Source organism: Quercus robur, chromosome 11 (genome assembly GCF_932294415.1).
Source record: "Quercus robur chromosome 11, dhQueRobu3.1, whole genome shotgun sequence".
NCBI classification, from domain to species: Eukaryota; Viridiplantae; Streptophyta; class Magnoliopsida; order Fagales; family Fagaceae; genus Quercus; species Quercus robur.
In genome coordinates this window covers 17088241-17108287 of record NC_065544.1, presented here as the reverse complement: position 1 = coordinate 17108287, position 20047 = coordinate 17088241, and the positions used below count along the sequence as shown (strand labels likewise).

Below are 20047 nucleotides of genomic sequence, written 5' to 3'. Positions count from 1 at the left end.
TGAGACTTAGGTAACCCCTCAATAAAATCCATACTGATATCAAGCTAGGGTTTATCCGGAACAGGAAGGGGCTGTAATAAACCAGCAGGCTTGGAAGTGCTCACCTTCACCCTTTGACAAACCTCACAGCATTGGGCATGAAGCTTGACATCTTTAACCATACCTTTCCAAAAGAAATCCTGCCTCACCCGATGTAGTGTCTTCAAATAACCCGAGTGACCACCACAAGGAGAATTGTGAACATGCTGCAACACTAGAGGCTTCAATGGTGAACTATGGCTGAGGAAGATACGACCCTTATAAAAAAGAAGACTATTATGAAGAGTGAAACCAGCAGGGGCAGAATCTTCAACAGCCAAAGCTTCAAATAAGTGCTGGTATTCATGATCAGTATTATAACTATCCTTCAGAATGTCCAACCAGGAAGAACAAGGAAAAGAAATCAGGAAAAAAGAGGCAAAATTAGAGTCCTCCAACCTGTTTGAGTCCTCCAGTCTCCTTGAAAGTGCATCAGTAGCCTTATTTTCTCTTCCATGCTTATATTCTATCAAAAATGAATACCCCAACAACTTAGTAATCCACCTTTGTTGAGTTGGAGTTCCAATCCTCTGCTCAAGCAAATACTTAAGACTTTGGTGATCAGTCTTGATGATGAAGGGCTTTCCAACCAAATAAGGCCTCCACTTCCTAACTGCCTTCACTAAAGCCAAAAACTCCTTTTCATAAGTAGATAAGTGAAGACTTCTACCCTTCAGAACTTCACTATGATAAGCTAAAGGTCTGTTACCCTGCATCAAAACAGCACCCAACCCCTTTCCTGAAGCATCACATTCAATCACAAAGGGTTTAGAAAAATCAGGTAGTGCCAGGACAGGAGGTGTAGAGACAGCCACCTTGAGAGCATTAAAGGCCAAAGTAGCTTGTGGAGACCATTGAAAGGCATCTTTTTTAAGTAATGCAGTCAAGGGAGCTGCAATAAAGCCATAATCCTTGATAAATTTCCTATAATATCCGGTCAAACCCAAAAAACCCCTCAAAGCCTTTACTAATGTAGGAATGGGCCAATCTTGCATGGCATTAGTCTTCTTGGGATCAGTTCTAACCCCTTGGCCTGAAATTAAATGCCCCAAATACTCCACCTCTTCACAGCCAAACACACACTTGCTTTGCTTAGCATATATTTGGTTATCAAGCAACATAGTCAAAACCATCCTCAAATGAGAAACATGTTGCTCAACAGAATTACTATACACCAATATATCATCAAAAAATACCAATACAAACTTCCTCAAATATGGTTTGAACACCTTATTCATTAATGACTGAAACGTGGATGGTGCATTAGTTAAACCAAATGGCATAACTAGAAACTCATAATGGCCTTCATGGGTTCTAAAGGCAATCTTATGAATATCCCCCTCCTTCATTCTAATTTGATGGTAACCGGACCTAAGGTCTAGCTTAGAAAAGATCATAGCACCACTCAACTCATCAAGCAGCTCATCTACAACAGGGATAGGATACTTATCCTTAACTGTAGCCTTATTCAAAGACCTATAATCAATACACATTCTCCAACTTCCATCAGCCTTCCTTACTAACAACACAGGTGATGAAAAAGGACTATGACTGATTCTAATATAGCCTGCTTCCAGTAAATCATGAACAATTTTTTCAATTTCAGTTTTTTGATAGAAGGGATACCTGTAGGGTCTCTCACAAACAGGTTCAGTGCCCTCCTTCAAGACTATCTGATGCTCATGTCCTCGGAGAGGAGGCAATGCAGTAGGTACTTCAAAGACCTTGTTGAACTCATTTAGTAACTCAGTAATGGCCCCATGTTGCTGCACTGGTGTGGAAGGAGTAGGACAGGATATGATTTGCAGCAGGAGTCCTTTCTTGATGACTGGTTTAAAGAATTGGTCAGCTTCTTGAAGAGTGAGACCGGATGGTTGTAATCCTGTAAACAGAATTTCCTTACCCCCAAGACTAAACTCCATGACCAACTTCTTGAAATCCCATTTAATTGGTCCCAAAGTACATAAGCATTGAGTACCAAGAACCACATCACAGTCACCCAAGGATAAAACATTCAAATCAATCTGTAATTCTTGACCTTGAATTCTGAGATTAACCTCATGGCAAGCACCTTGTGTTCTAAGTACTTCCCCATTAGCTACTTTAACTGTGAAGCTTTCTTGAGTTGACAATGGCAATTTCAAGGATGACCATGAAGAAACATCCAAGAAATTATGAGTACTACCACTGTCAATCAAGATAAGCACATCTTGATGATGAATTCTACCCCATACTCTCATTGTACCTGGAGAAGGACTTCCAAGTAAGGCATAGAGAGTGATTTCTGCACACCCTGCCCCTTGTTGCTGCAATTCTGTGGAAACATCATACCCCACTATTCTTTCTTCATCAAGAAACTCTTGCTCACTTCCCAAGTTGTTTTGTTGAAACCCTTCCATAAGGAAAATCTTTGGTGTCTTGCATTGATGTCCCATATACCATTTATCCTCACAATGGAAGCATAATCCCTTCTTCTTTCGATCTTCAACCTGCACAGCAGTAAGCTTCTGTACTGGTAGTTTGGTAGTCTTCAAATCATTCTTGATTGGTAGGGGTCCCAAAATTGAAGGCTTAGACACTTCACCCCATGGTCTGACATTCTTCTTGCACGCAAAAATGTATTCTTCTTGTATTTTGGCAAGACCAAAGGCTGCATTCAAATTCTGGGGATTCAGCATCCTAATTGGTAATCTAATTTCATCCCTCAGTCCACTCAGGAAACAGCTGAGTCTATGCTTCTCGGATAGTTCCTTAATTCGATTGGACAAGGCTTCAAACTGTCCCTTGTAAGCAAATATAGACCCCACTTGCTTCAATTTTGTTAGATTTTCCATAGGTTCATCATAGGAAGAAGAACCAAACCTCACGTACAATGCTCTAACAAAGGCCTCCCAACTAGTAAAAAGACCAGCCTCCTCTGCATCTTGAAACCAAATCAGGGCCTCATCTTCCATAAGATATGATGCTAATAATATCTTTTGGTTGACCGGGGTATTATACAAATGAAAAAATTGATTGGCCTTGTACACCCAACCTGATGGATTCTCACCTTTAAACCTCGGAAACTCCAATCTCACAGCTTTAGGAATCATCGCAGAATCTTGTTATGGGTTTGTCACTATTGGAGATGAGGTTCTTGGAGGAGATGATTGACGTCTCTGTTGCCAACCGTTACCAGCCTCTGTAATACCTTGCACTGTCTCTGATAGAGCCTGCAACAAACTTGTGACTGCATCCAATTTCTGATGAACAATACGGAATTCTTGATCATGTTGCTCGATCGTCGATGATAGAGCATTGACTTTTTCATTTAAGAAAGAAGAAGATCGGGTTTCTACCATAGTAGCAGAATGGCTCTGATACCAATTGATAAGATCTTAGTAACCAGTGAAGAAATGAATTGAATAGAGTAACGAGGAAGAGAGATAGAACATTCGAGAAGGAGAATTAAGAAGATAAGAGAGATAGATGGGAATTAGAGAGGAGAAGATAGGAATGAGAATGTAATTCATATTATGCATCCAAAGACCCCTACAACCTTCTATTTCTCCCCTTTTTATACTATTACAGTTCCACATTCTTAACTAACTCCAGCTAAGCTAACTAACTTCCATGACATCATCACAACAGCCAATGACAACACACAGTAACTAACTAACTATCACTAACACAACAACTAACTAACTATAACTACTCACCACTCATTCTCTAATTACAATTCTCCTCATTACAAATCTTATCACTCCTCTTAAGATTTTGTCGTGTAGATTTTTTCTCATGGGATGAAAGTGTATTTTTTTGTTAAGTAACCACATGGCTCAATATTAAGTGGGAAACCTGAAGAACAGCACTTAAAATATTGTACCTAAATTTTATCCTAACAATAATATTTTTTATGTAATTCACATACATTTGGTAGTGATAATTCTAGAGCTTTTAAGTGTAGTGACCCAAAAAGGGGGGTCTTGCATTCCATGGAATCCCACATCGCCTAGGGAAGCACATGGGAATGTGTTTATAAGGAATGACCTCCCTTCAATGTGTAGAGGCCTTTTCCCCAGCGCAACCGGGGGAAGAACAAAACCATGAGGAGTATGGGCTCCAAAGTGGACAATATCTACACAGTTGGGGCGGGGTCGTTACAAATGGTATCAGAGCCATGCCCTAGCCGAAAGTGTGGGCCCCACACGCGAGGACACGTGTGCCCGTAAGGGGGGTGGATTGTAGTGACCCAAAAAGGGGGGTCTTGCATTCCATGGAATCCCACATCGCCTAGGGAAGCACATGAGAATGTGTTTATAAGGAATGACCTCCCTTCAATGTGTAGAGGCCTTTTCCCCAGCACAACCTGGGGAAGAACAAAACCATGAGGAGTATGGGCTCCAAAGTGGACAATATCTACACAGTTGGGGCGGGGTCGTTACATTAAGTGAAATAGATTTTGTAACTAAAGATAATTTTAGAATTATTTTTTTGTCCTGAATATAATTCTGCAACTTTATGTGCTGCATGTTTGCAGATTGCATATTTAGGTGATATATCTATCTATTGCTACATCAATAGCATGGGCAACTCTTATGGGAATATCTATTTCGTTAGACTTGAAAATATAAGTCATTGCAGAGAAAAAATACTTATTATGTCAAAGCTTGATAAAGATTCTTTTAGAAACAATTCTAGAATTTAGATTATATACAATGTTGTTGTTGTTGGTTGCCTTAATAACTGGGATTTAGATTATATAAAATGCAGTAGTGTGTTGTTTACCTACCTTAATCATTGGTGTTGTTGTTTGCCTAGGTGACGTAGATTTTGTAGGTGGTGGTAACCAATGATTATCAAAGTTATTATTAAGCTAAATTGTCAGGTAAACCAAAAGCTAACATAAAAAAGTTACATTATTTTTTTACACCAAAATATAACATAAAGTTACATTTTCTAAGACACTCATACACCATTATCATGGACATCAATATTCAAAAAGTTGCATCAAGGTAACATCGGCTACTTTTGTTTTGCCAGAATACATAAACACACCAGCTTCAGTTTATTCACAACTCCTTTGTATTTGCCTACTTCCACATCCATCATCAATTGATACTTCAGAGTTTCAATTTATCTCATTGCTTCATATTTGACATCTTCATCCTTCTTCATCGCTTCTAACCTCATTTCTTCTCTCGTTTTTACAATTCAACACCTATTTGCCATACACAGAAATTTCAAGCATAGTTTTCAGAACCGGACCGGACCGGGAGGTCGGATCGTGAAAACCAGGAACCGGGATGAAAACCGGTTTTTTAAGCCTAAAGAACCGGATTTTTTGTTAATTCCGTGAACCGTTAAAACCGGGGTTGGACCGCACGAACCGGTGAGAACCGTACGGTCCAACCCCTTAGCAATTTTTTTTTTAAAAACAACTTAACACAATTTTATTCTACTTAATTAAATTATCCATCTCTTACAATGAATAAAAAAAATTATAATTAAAATCTTTCAAAGATATTCAACTTTACTTCAAAAATTAATCATAAATTTTAATGTTTTCATGGTTATTATTTTATTTTATTAACTTTCTTATTTAATTATTAAATATATGCTTGAAAATCATTAAATTTCCCTCACATATATAGATATATTGTCAATTTTGCTAGTTTTATAAATTTAATATATATATTTAGGCTTTACTTAATTATTAAATTAATTATGACGTCATCACAGTTCGAACTCGGTTCGACCTCGGTTTGACCTCAAAAACCTTGAACCTCTCCCTTTTACTGTTCAATGAACGGTCCGGGTCTGAAAACCTTGATTTCAAGATCACACCAATAAAAAAAATTTACATTATTGATGACCCCCCCCCCCCACCCAACACCTACAAGAATCCAACAAGAAACAAAATTCTAATCCATGTAACAAACAACAATACCAAGAATTTTTTTTTTTTTTTGATAGGTAAATAAAACTTCACTCCAAATATGATGAAAATGTACAAAGGAAACATGTTTATTGCTTTAGATAAGCTGTTTGCTCTGCACAATGCCATGCTGCTTGAATCACGATAAATTAAAGCTTTCTTTGTGTATTATCTATCAATCTTTATCATCTACATTTTTACTAGCACAAAGCAAAGGCTAAATTTGTCAATAGCACAATGTTAGCAAAATTTTAGGACCCCGATAAAGTTATTTAGTTATGTAGCACATTTTTGGAACTTGAGATCCAAATTCCAACTCAAAATCGGGGAAACTCAGAGTTCCAAGGAGTATGAGTTCTATTGCTTGGCGCGCCACGCGAACTGCTTGGAACTCAAGTTTGACGTACAAACTCGAGTTTTAAAAATGTGCTACATAACTAAATAACTTTAGCCAGATGCATTTCTCCTAAAATTTTGTTAAAATTGTGCTATTTGGCAAATTTGGCCCAAAGTCAAACCCTGGCTATATATCTTTATGTCTAGTAGTTTTCTATCTTTTTTTTATTATTTGGAAACCAATATTACTATAAAATTAATTAATTTTTATTTTTTCAGGGCTTTGTGCTACAATCGTCATAGAAGCTGACAAGTGATAATATCGAATGAAAATCATGGATAATGAATTTGTTCAAGTCACTCTCTGCCTTATTGCCTCAGTTCATATTACCTATGACATATGCACATACATGTATGTTGAAATGAAGAAAAATGACCTAAGAAAACACAAAATCATTGCTTCACACAAACTGGAATTTAGGGAGAGACCGAGTTCAGGTTTTCAATTTGGGGTAATTTCAATCTAAGTGTTTTTTAGGACTAGGATATGGAACTGAGGGAGTGAGCCGAGAAATTGAGAGGGACTGAAGGAATCAAGAGACTGGAGAGGAACTAATAAATTACTACTTCTATAGCAGATGAAAGCAAAAGATTGACAGATAAGGGTCAAGTGATGTTTTAAGAGATTAAAATGGGGGCAATTCAGTCATTTGATTATTGTAGTGAGTCTAAATTTGCTAACTAAAAGGTGGGATGTAAATTTTGCATAAATAATAGTTTAGGGGGATTAAGCATAAATTCTCATTGTTGTGTAACCATCATACTTGTGATGCACCAACACTAGTTGTACTTGGTGTAGGTGTCTTTTGAAGTTCTGACCATTGGTAAGACAATGTATCCCACAGTATAACAAACAAAACAATATATACATAAGCATCAAGAAATTAAACAAAACATAAAGAACAAAACTAACCTTGTCTTTTTTTCTTTTTTTTTCTTTTTCTGTTTTGTTCTTTAAAAAAAAAAAAAAAAAACCCTTGTCTTTTTTGGATTTTAAAGGACATGTTTTGCTATTACGTCCAACCCTTCTTACACTCAAAGCACTTGATGATGGTACCAACTTTGCTTATCCTATATTTGTTTTTGGGTTTCGAAGGATCTCTCTCTCTCTCTTCTTCTTACGTCTGCCAAGTTGCACCTTATCCTTGGGTGGTGCCAGTGCTGGCTGAACCTATAGGCCATTTAGGTCACCGCCTAAGGCCCCCACTTGTAAGAGGGCCCCCAATAGTAGTAATATATTATATAATATTGCTTTCTCATCTGAAGAAAAAAAAAAAAAAAAGGCCCGTTTCTCACACTAAAGTGACATGAAGGCTAATCACATCACCAAATCTTTAGTTTGCAAAAGAAAAGATTACAAAAGGCAGAAAATCTTTAGGTTGCAGAAGAAAAGATTACAAAAGGCAGAAAGAAGAGACAAATAAAAAAAAGGCAAAAAAAAAAAAAAAACACTCACTCTTTGACTCTCTCCATCTTGATCCTAAAAAAAAAAACACTCTTTTTAGTTGACTTACTTATCAATTGGTGTTGGCAATAGACTTGGTGTGTTCACAGATCTTCATTTCAGGTTCTTTTTTGTTTTCTCTTCCTTTGCCTCTTTTGTCTTCTTCATAGTTTGTTGCTGGGTGTCTGGTTTTTTTTTTTTTTTTTTTTTTTTTTGAAGAGGAGTTTGCTCATTGCTGGTGGGTTTTTATTCTTCTTTTTGGCTAAACTTTAGTTTAGTTGTACACTTGTACTCTTTACACTTTTTTGTTTGTTCTCTTAAATTTTGATTTCTTAAGATTTCTCTAGAAGGCTATGGAATGGACCCAATTAAAGAGTAAAAGTATTGATTCTAGACTTCTAGTCTACACATTTTGTTTTGTTTTGTTTTTTTTTTTTTTTTCCCCCTTAAGAAATCAGATTTAGTGGTATGGAAGTTAAAGTATTGATCCAATGATCCTAGTCCTACAATTTAAAAAAAAAAAAAAAAAAAAAATCAGATTTAGTGGATGGAGCCATGGAGGGATAGTGGGCTAGTCTTAGTAGATCCAATCAAGTTGAGTCCTTCACATTTTGATAAAAGAAAAAAGGTTTACTGCTACACAAAAAAATGAGTATTGATAACAAAATTATAAATTTAGAATAATTTACTTTGTATTAATATTAATTTTAATTTTTTTGTACAGGTTTAAAGTGTAAAGTAATCATATTAAGTAAAGCTACAATTGTGCTTTTGATAAACTAGGTTCTATTGTTTTATCCATTAAATTTATATTATTCTTGTTAAATTGTAATTTTTTTTTTATTATAGATTGTGTTTCATTTATTCATAAATATTTTTTAATTACAAATGTCTACTAGAAAATATCCATCTGGATATGAAAATCTAAAAAAAAAAAAAAATAATAAGACAAAGAGAAGAACTAATTGAATCTCAAAAAGGAGCTATGAACAAATTTATTACTAATAAAAAACAAAATCTTGCAGAAAATTTGAGTGAAGGTTTCATAAATAAACAAGAAATTCATCAAAAAGAGTTAGAAGATAATGAAAATATACAACAAAATGATAATAACGAAGGTGGTCATGATAATGTTCAAACATGTAACGTCACCATTCTTAATAATGAAGCTCAAAATAATTTAGAGGAGAGTGAAAATATTAATGATCAACCTAATTATATTCCTACAAATATTTTTTATCCAAGTCAATGGAAAACTATTGATATAAAATTAAGAGATTTGTTAGTAGAAAATTATCCAATAAGAGTTGATGATCTAAACTTTCCTATAGATAAGAACTCTAGACATTTTTCTACTACGCATTATATTCAAAAATTACCAAATGGGGAGAAACATGATAGAAAATGGTTAGTGTATTCAAAAGACCTAGATAAAGTATTTTGTTTTTGTTGCAAGTTATTTTATTCAAAATCTAAGACAAATCAACTAGCTAATGGAGGAACTAAGGATTGGAAAAATATTAGTTCTATTCTTAAAAATCACGAAACAACCAATGAGCATATTACTAATATGAATACTTGGATTGATTTAGAACTAAGATTATTGAAGAATAAAACAATTGATAAAAATGTCCAAGAACAAATTAAGAAAGAGAAAGATCATTGGAAAAAAGTGTTATTAAGAATAATAGCGGTGGTAAAAAATCTTGGTAAAAATAATTTGGCATTCCGAGGAAAAAACGAAAAGATCTATCAAGAAAATAACGGAAATTTTTTAAGTATAATTGAAATGATTACAGAATTTGATCCAGTAATGCAAGAACATGTTCGACGTATTTAACATGGTGCAATCTATAATCATTATCTTGGACATAATATACAAAATGAAGTGATACAATTATTAGCAAATGAAATTAAAAGTAAAATTGTAAAAAAGATTAAAGAAGCAAAATACTTTTTAGTTATATTTGATTGTACCCCCGATGTAAGTCATCAAGAACAAATGACTCTCATACTAAGATGTATGGATATTTCAATAAGTCTGATAAAAATAGATGAACATTTTGTGGAATTTTTAAAGGTAGATAATACTTCTGGAAAAGGTTTTTTCAATGAAATTATAAATGCAATAAAAAATCTTGAACTTGATATTAATGATGTACGTGGAGAAGGATATGATAATGGGTCTAATATAAAAGGGAAAAATCAAGGGGTACAAAAAAGAATTCTTGATATAAATCCTAAAGCATTTTACACACCATGTGGTTGTCATAATCTCAACCTTGTCCTATGTGATATGGCTAATTCTTGTCCTAAAGCTATATCTTTTTTTGGAGTATTACAACGTATATACACACTATTTTCTTCTTCTACAAAGCGATGGAAAATTTTACAAAATAATGTGACAGGTTTAACTCTTAAGCCATTGTCACAAACACGTTGGGAAAGTCAAATTGAAAGTGTGAAAGCAATAAAATTTCAAGTTCTAGAAATAAGAGATGTTTTGTTACAATTGGCAAAAACGAGTGAAGATCCCAAAACAAAAAGTAAAGCTGATTGTTTAGCAACATATGAGATTGAAAGTTTTGATTTTTTGCTAGCTATGACTATTTGGTATGATATATTATTTGCTGTTAACTCTGTTAGTAAAAATTTACAATCGAAAGACATACATATTAATGTTGCTATAGATCAATTAAAAGGTCTCATGTCTTTTTTAAAAAAATATAGAGAAGATGGATTTACATCTGCTATGAATTCATCTAAAGAAACTGCAACCAAAATGGAAATAGAGCCTATATTTCGTGAAAAACGTATAATTTGTAAGAAGAAACAGTTTGATGAGAATGTCAATGATGAGACAACACAATCCGATGAAGAATATTTTAGAATTGATTATTTTTTATATATAGTAGATCAAGCTATTTCTTCAATTGAAAGTAGGTTTGAACAATTTCAAATATATGAAAATATTTTTGGTTTTTTTATTTAATTTTGAAAAACTAAAATCACTAGATGATGATAGTTTGAAAAAAAATTGTCTTAATCTTGAATGTTTTTTCACACATGAAACTTATTCAAATATTGATGGCTTAGATTTATTTTCAAAACTAAAAGTTTTAAAAGAAGTTTTGCAAATAAATGATAACTCTCCAATTAATGTACTAAATTATATAAATTGACTAGAATCTTTTCCAAATGCAAGTATTACTTTCAAAATATTACTAACTATACCTGTTACAGTTGCTTCCGCAGAAAGAAGTTTTTCAAAATTAAAATTAATAAAATCCTATTTAAGATCAACTATGTCACAAGAAAGATTAAGTGGATTAGTCATATCATCAATTGAAAATGAAATGTTAGCGTAACTTGAATGCAAAAATTTAATTAGTAATTTTGAGTCTCAAAAAGCAAGAAAAATAAATTTTAATTGAAAACAATATATGAATTTATAATTAAATATAATAAAAGGCCCTGTTTAAGGCTTTCACCTAGGGCCCCCCAAATTCGTTGAGCCGACCTTGGGTGGTGCCAAAAGGATCGATTGATGTCCTTTTCCACTGGTCCATGCTAGCCACATGACTTCAGGGGTAGTTCCAAATTTGTGTGTGTATATATATATATATATATATATATATACAAATCACAGATTCAAGCAAAACTTTTACACACAAATTCAACCAAATCTCAACATCATTATCATCACAAACACAAATACAAACATAATCGCTACAACAGTACCTTTTTCCCAACCATAGAAAAGTGGAAGTGAAAAGTGGTATAATTAGTGAAGCAAAGTTTGTGCAATGTCATCAGTATTAATAGAACTTCCTCTCATTAAGAATTTCTTTTGTGTATTCTACTTGAATGTTGTGAGATTTTTTTTTTTTTTGAAGGAAGTGTTGTGAAACTAATTATAAATTATTTGATAAGATATTTTTCTTCCTAAGTTTAAAATTTATTATTTTGACAAATTTCTGTACTAAAAAAATCTCAACAAATTTCTCATCAAGTTTCAATGGCTACTACTCAAACCCAAAATTCAAATGCTATTGTACTTCATGGCTCAACAAATAATTGTCCAACCTTTGGGGAGAATTTCCTCACTTATTCTAATGACTCCAAGGTATATGTCTTCCACATCACATTTCAGACCATATAATAACACTATTTTTCTAATATAATAAATTCATTTATTTCATATTCTATATACAAATCTCCTAGCCTTAAATATCATCATTAAATGATAATTACACTTAACTTAACTAGTAAAATCTCTAATGGTTGAATAAGAGATCTGAAGTTCGATCACAATCTATATCAAAAACTGATTAGTGTCTTGGTTTGATATTCTTAAACAACAAGGTTATATATTCTTAGCGATAAACCCACTTTTGGTTGATTTTGTTTTTATTTACTTTAATTTTAAGAGAGTTCTCAATTTGAATTCACAATCCAGTTAAAAAAACAAGGATGTGTATTCCAATTTTTTTTTTTTTAAACACATGAATTAATTTTTGAAATGGGAGGTAACGCCAATCCCAAAAGCTTAGGGTGATAAAAAAGTACAAATTTATGAATGGGAGGTCGCGTCAATTCCAATAAGTTTGATTACAAACTTGGTTGTAGCCTAAAGCTACAACTTCATTCAATATTTCTTTTATTAAATGTGAATTTTGATAAATTCACCATTAGATTACATTTTCTTCATATATTCTTCATGTTTGCAAAATTTCAAAAAGATCAAAGATTGATAACTATGTTATTAATCAATTGTTTAAATTGAAAATTTTTGTAGTATAAAATAATCCATAAAAAGTAAGTTTATAGATCATATAGTAAATATCATCCAATTGATATAAAATTTGACTTGTATTAAAAGGGTAAAAAAACATGCAATTCAGTGATTAAAATTTCAAAATATATAGCAATGTTAATTCCTTTTAGTGAAATTGTAGCCTTAAGCTACAACCAAGTTTGTAACCAAATTTTATCATAAATTTAATCACTAACCATTGTTCTAATACTCCCTCATACATGTTGACCTAAACTCCCTCACTAAAGTATGTTTGGATTGGTTGAAAATAGGGAAGATGGAAAAGATAGAGGTGAAAATTGAGGAGAAATTTCTATTTGCCCTTATTTGATTGAGTTGAAAACAGGGAGAAAAGAAAATGGTGGCACCCGGTAATTTTAATTTGGGTCCACCAAAATGCATCCCTCCAAATTGGAGAGAAAACCAGTAAGAAAATGAAAGAAGAACCCAAATGGCAAAGTGAAATATCATGGGAAAAAGAAGTAGATGGAAATGGAATAATTGAATAAATTAATGTGATTTGGTCATTAAAACTTAACACCAAATTTGGGAGAATGACACCACAGACAAGACAGTAAAATGGAAATACAGGTTGCAATTAGTGAACGATAATATTTAGCCATAATGATTTAATTCCAAAGAATATAAATTTCTTTAGCATCCCTTGACATCCACCCTCTGAACTTCCATGTAACTGACTAGAGAAAGTGAATATGAAAGCGTTCTCCATGCATCAAGAAAATGAGATCCCATATGTTGAATAAGTATTCAACTCAAACGAATATTATGAAAATGGTTCTCAAACCACAAACCTGCCTAAGCAGCACCAACAGATGAAACTAAAACCCAGAATGATTATTCGCTTAAGATATCCACTAAATTTATAGCTCTTAGGCCACAAAAGAAGAACCGTGAAAGCACATGTTTGGATAAAAATAGAAAGAGAGATATGTGCACCAAGCACTTTGAGGATTGTGTAATTTATCGTGATTATCCATGGACAACCCCAAAAGTACCCAAAGTTCATTGCGGCAAGTCACTCAGTGACTTCCATCTTCTTCTTCACAGAACTTGGTGTACTTATCTGCATCCATCAAGCTGTTCAATTCACCATTGTTGCTCACCTCAACCTTAATTATCCATCCTTTGTCATATGGGCTTGAGTTAATCTACATCAAGATAGCTACATCAGAAATAAGCATAAACGAAATGAAGGAAGAAAATACTCTTGATGGCAAAAAAAGAGTCAAACTTCACCAATTAAAGGAAATTGGAAATGTGAATGAATTTTTTAACACAATGAAGATGGTTAACCTACATTTTCAGAGACCTATAAATTTATTCAGGTGACTACTAGTATCAACCTTAAGCTCAATAAGTTTAGTAGCGTGAGAGTTGCCCTTATGGACTATTCTGCCCTTGATTTTTCCAAATATTGGCTACTCAGGGACATTGCCTAAAACCTTCCATACTAGAACTAGAAGGAACTATATATAACTATAGGCCATTTAAGGTAAGGTGAAATAGAAAAGGAGGATTTTTTTAGGGGAGGCAATTAAAAAATAATAAATATAAGAAGAAGAGAAGAAGAACGAAACTTGTCTTAGAAGCCCTACCCAAAAGAGAAGGAAAGAAGTACCATGCAACAGTTGACAAAGAGAGCCATGGGGACAAGTCATGCAGGGCAAGATGAAGACAACATGCAATGGTAAATTGCCTTCAGGTTGCAAGCACACAAGTCAGGAGGCAAAATTTGGTCATGGTCAGACCTCTCTGAATCCAGAGCATTCAAACAGAGACAAAGATCGAGCCTCACACAAGTTTCATTGAAGCATTTATGTCAAGAGATGAAGATTGGACCCAGTTCAAATCACTTCATAACAACTCCCCTCGCCCCCTCTCAAACACCCCCCCACCCCCTCTCTTACCCCCAAAAATGAATCTTAGGTGCATTAGCTTAAAATTCAATTTTGAAATTGGAAAACCAGATTTTTTTTAGAATATCGTCTATCAAAACAACTTTTAGCAAGTTCTTATATTATGAAAAGGCCACACAAGGTATTTTATCAGAACCATGAAATTACCTGCTAGTATTCTATCATGAGAGCAATTGAGAAAACCAGAAATGAAAAGAAGAAAACTTAATTGTAAGATTAGTAACATTTTAAAGGCAGTGGTACCTAGCACAAGCATGGAGAAAACTAGTGTTGGATTGACCTACCACAAGCATTTGCACCCAGTGATACCTCTTCCCCTTAATGGGAGAGCCATGGATAAGCAGAGGGTTTTGATAAATAGAAGATAGGTGTTGGATTGAGCTACTTGTATTGAATATATATATATATATATATATAGCCGAGATAAGTAAAGATGGACCGCATTTCAAAGTTTCAACACATGCTAAGAAATGAAGAACCTCCAAAAGGTTAAAAGATGAGAGAGAGATAAAGAGACTCAGCTTTATGTGGCTAGTAAAGCTTCATGACTGACTCTACAATCTTTGATTTGGGGAAAAAAAAAAAGCTCAAGAACACTTGTGCTTGGAATCTCATGTACAATAAACGAACATAACATCAGGTATCACATCCTTAACAAATGCAAAAGCAAGTTCAGATTGGCTGGCAATGTACTGAAACTCTAGCGTAGCTTCTAGATGATTGACAACATCAAGACATTCAGTTTCAGTGAACCATTAAAAAGAAAATATGGTTATCTTTTCTCAACTGTTCCAATCTATGAATTTACTTGAGTTGATCCAGACCAAAAGAGACACTACATAACATAAGGCACCAAAACTCAAATTAGAAAAGGATACTCACCAGACCAGGGGAGTTATTGAGCTCTTCGTTTACTTCAACTACTTTCCCTGAAACAGGAGAGTTAATATCACTAGTAGCCTTAACACTTTCAACTGCACCAAAGCTGCTGCCATGTGATACAGGAGCCCCCACTTCCGGTAATTCAACATAGACAACATCACCTAAATGATCCTGAGCATGGTCAGTTATACCAACAGTAGCAGATTTCCCCTCAACTTTCACCCACTCATGAGAGTCAAGATACTTAAGATCCTTCACAACTGCATGTAAATTGGAGAAGAAATGTATAAGCACAATAGGCAGGACAATTTTCTACGAATCCAAGAAAGATTTGATCTCCACAATTTCCAAAATCAATATTAACTAAAATGATTCTGTATCTAGAAATGAAAAGATTTTGCTGAATGATACAAAATCAATGAACTAAATTACCATTTATAGGGGAGAACTATCTTTATTCTACAAGGATATATCGATTAGGAAATTTGATTGGATAACTTTATATGAGAAAGTAAAACTCCAATAAAAGAATTGAGAGAGAGAGAGAGAGAGGGTGAGCGAGCAGAGCAATGCTCTGACAAATCAAGAACGTTGCTTATTGAGCTTGCAGAAGCATTCAAAATCCTTTTTCATTTTCTTTACAATATTCTTGACACCCCACATGCTGTTTGGGTGTCATAAATAATAGTAGTTTGTGGTAACATTATCATTAAATAAGCTGCTTTTTCATGAGTAAATACTCAAATCGAGATGGAGTGGTCCTTGAAATCAGTACGACCACCATAAAAAAATAACAGCCCATTGGCTGTACATAACTTTGTATAAACTCTTTCGTGTGCAAATGATGAACCATAGTACTAGCATACCATTCAAACTGACCATAATGTATTAATAAGATAAAAAAGAGGACAACTTTTAATTTTATTGATAACTGATAAGTTACACAAATTCAGTGGGTCTACTCTTAAACCCACAACCTTAACCTCCGTCATGACCTTACAAGGGGAGGAGGTGTCATTTGGGCTAGAGTTCTTTGGGCCAAAAGAAAATATAACACCTACTTTAGTGCAGGAAAAAATAATTATGTTTTGAGAATAGCTAAAAGTATACAATAAAGAAAAAAAAAATGCTGCAAGTGCCACTTCTTCTTGGTGAGGATCATTTAAATTTAGAGGAACAAAGGAATCTGTGAAAGAGTTGAATTGGGGCAGAGCTTATTATCAGAAAAATTACAGTTTTTCGGTTTTCACAACAATATGTAGGGGAAATTTCAACTATGATTTTAATATAGATGATCATAACAACAACAATAATAGGAAGACTATAACGATATGCAAACATATAGTTCTGTTCACTGTTTGTGCGACAAAATCTATCAAGTACAATGCATGCCAATAGAAAATCATCCATTACCAATAAACAAAAAATGTATTGATTACGAAAATATTATTTAAGATGAAGATTTCAGATTTATTACATCATTTTGGACACCCTTTAATGTTGAAACTTATTAAAAACTAATCAATATATTTCTCCACTGACAAGCCAAGTTCACTTTCTGAATTTGGTAGTATTTCATAATCATCCTCCTCTTTTCTTACAAAAATAGTGTGCGGAACCCTAAAATATTATCCATATCAATTGTTAATAAACAATAACCCAATAAAGTGCATTACTTGAAGTTGAAGGTAATTAAAATTATTTGATTTGAAATCCCATTCCATTTCTTGGTAGTCATATTATGCAAGATTCTAAGCCATCCAAACTTGTCAACTGGCTTTTATATGAATAAAAGGATATCTACGCTGGAAATAAAGATTGAAGCTTAAATTCTGTCTGGAAAATCTCACCATTCAACAATGGTAAAGAGTAAACAATTGCCTCATTAACGACAAATAAAACTCTCTCTTATAAGTTCTAATGGTACACCTAAAGGTTATTCTATGTGCTTCTATATTCTTGTACTGGTCTATGATTGTGAATGTGAAATCATGCAACAATGTGAAAATGACCAGAATGCATTAATTTGTCACAAATTGTAAGTCCAAATAACTCAATATTGGAACCACACTGTCCACCACTGTAGCACAGATCATCGTCCAAACTGACAGCAACTACTTCAAAACAATCAGACTTGGGTTTGAATTTTCAACAAATTATAAGCGACATACAATGGTTTAGATTTCATTTTCATTAATATATATATATATATATATAGAAATAATTGGCCTAACATTAATCACAATTCCAGCACAACAAAAAACTGACCACACTATAAAAAGTATAGCTTTCAGAGAGAGAGAGTATATTGATATATGAATGCCCAGATTCAAGATCACATTGATCTCTGCAGTAATTAAGTCCAAAACGTTGAAAATATGAAACCAATGACAACGACAAACAAAACCCATTTCCAAAAATCAAGAAAACATTGATCTCAGCAACCAAAAGTTGGTAAATAAATATGATACCAATGACAAAAACAAACAAACCCCATTTCCAAAAACCAATATTCTGATCAAAGAATCATAGATCAACCATTTTAACTAACTAACTAACTAACACATAAATGAGAGATCCAAATCCACATCTCAGCCTTTATGATTTGATATATACATACAAAAGGCAAATAAAGAACAACCCATCAAAGTAAAGTCTGATATATACCAGAAGCAAAGCCTCTGTGGAACACAGAGATCCTGAGGTAAGAGGCAGCCCTTGATGCCCACATCAACCTTGAAGCCATGTTTGAAACTTTGAAGTTTGAACCCAAAAACACAAAACCCTGCTTTTTCTCACTCTCGCCCTCAACAAACACAGACACACTGTCACACACTACACTATTTTTTTGTTTCTCTTATAATAATACTTGGTGGGGTTTAAGGGGTTGGTGGGGGTGTTCCAACCTTCAACTCATTATATATATATATATATATATATATATATATATTTTCTCTCTCTTTATATATTTTTGGTTGTTGGTATCTCAAATGAAAACTAAAACATAGAAGGCCAAAATGTGGGACAAAATTGAGAATGGAAAATAGTTTAAGGTGGTGGGTCAATGTGTCAACAAACCCATTAGGCAGAAGTTGGTGAGTGGCCCGTGGTGGCTTTTGATGGCGATGTCACGTGGTATAATCACAGTTTTATGGAATTTTCAAGGTACCTATGCTCTCTTGAGCCAAGTTTTATAAGATAAGCAATTTCTCTATCATTTCATTTAGAGATTTTTTTTATATATAAAATTTAGAAATTTTTTTTTCCTTTTTTAAAGTTAGGTGCATTAGAATTTTGAAATTAAAACTATGACCTTTGTTATGTGATGATTGATTTTTTGTGTTTATAAATTGAATTAACTGAAAATTTATATTTAATGTGATTTTATTGGTTGAATCAATTGGAACTTGAATTTAAATATATTTTAAATATTACCTATTTTGTAAAATTTCAGCATAAGATTTGGACCATTTTTCTTTGATTCTTCAATAAAATGGTTCCAAACTCTTCATAAAAAATATGAGATAAAACCAATATATCACTTTCCATACTAACTCTTTTGTTATTTGAAAAATCAATACTCATTTCAAAGGTAATTCCTAAATAATGTTCCTTCCAAGAGTTGAAGTGGAAAAACCAAAATGGAACTAAGAGAAAGAGAATAATTATTAATTCACTTTTTCCTTTAAATAGGAATGTTAATGAATAGAGTTAAAACTAATGCTAAATTCTCAAATTAGTTCATTATCTTACAGTTAGTATTAGACAATGATCAAGTTGGTCTCCAATCTAGGTCAAGTTGATCGCAACAAAGTGATAGATTATTGATTTGTTTCACAAGCTAAGCACATCCTTTATGCTAGACTCCATGGTTAAAAATATATATTTTTTATAATTTTTTTTAACAAATGTACATTATACATTTTTCATTATACTTATATAAAAATACTTTAATTTAACTGAAATTTTAATAGTCTTTATCAATATATATATATATATATATATATATATTTTTTTTTTTTTTTGAGAAGAGTCTTTATCAATATTTTAATTATTTATTATGTCAATTTTTTTTTTATAAATAAATAAATTCACTAAAAGCAACAAAAGCACAGAAACTATATATATGGCAAACACATGGTACAAAAAGCACACATGTTTAAACCAAAAACCTATCTAGCACGTAGCCACACTGGCTTGACCTCATCCAATCTCTAACAAAATTATAGATATATTTGTTTTTGAGAAAAAAATTATAGATATATTTTAGGGTAAATTTCACTAACATACTCTGAGGTTTGAGTTAATGTCAACCAAGTTCAAGACTTTTCAAAATTAGTCAATTTAGTCCCTAAAACCAACTTTGTTCCTAAAACAGTTAGTTATTTTTTCACAACTATTTTAGGGACTAAATTGGCTTTAGAGACCAAATTGGTTAGTTTTGAAAAGTTTTGGACTTAATTGGAATTAGCCCAAACCTCAGGAGGTGTAAATGGAATTTACCCTATATTTTAAACTAGAGCACCAATGGCAAAAGTATATCTTCTCTGCAAGTTGCAACCAATGCATAAAAGGAC

At 33.2% G+C, this 20047-nt stretch overlaps 1 protein-coding gene and 1 pseudogene across 1 annotated transcript; one reads left to right on the top strand and one right to left on the bottom strand.

Moving 5' to 3' along the window:
• The first annotated feature begins 9404 nt into the window (after positions 1 to 9404).
• LOC126704776 (uncharacterized) lies at positions 9405 to 13026 on the top strand (annotated as a pseudogene).
• Positions 13027 to 13251: 225 nt separating this feature from the next.
• Positions 13252 to 18344, bottom strand: LOC126704562 (glycine cleavage system H protein 2, mitochondrial). The gene is made up of 3 exons (XM_050403554.1): positions 18138 to 18344; positions 15471 to 15730; positions 13252 to 13820 (listed from the first exon to the last, which is right to left on the bottom strand). The coding sequence occupies exons 1-3, from the start codon at positions 18214 to 18216 to the stop codon at positions 13692 to 13694; spliced, it is 468 nt and encodes a 155-aa protein (XP_050259511.1). The 5' UTR covers positions 18217 to 18344; the 3' UTR covers positions 13252 to 13691.
• Positions 18345 to 20047: the final 1703 nt, after the last annotated feature.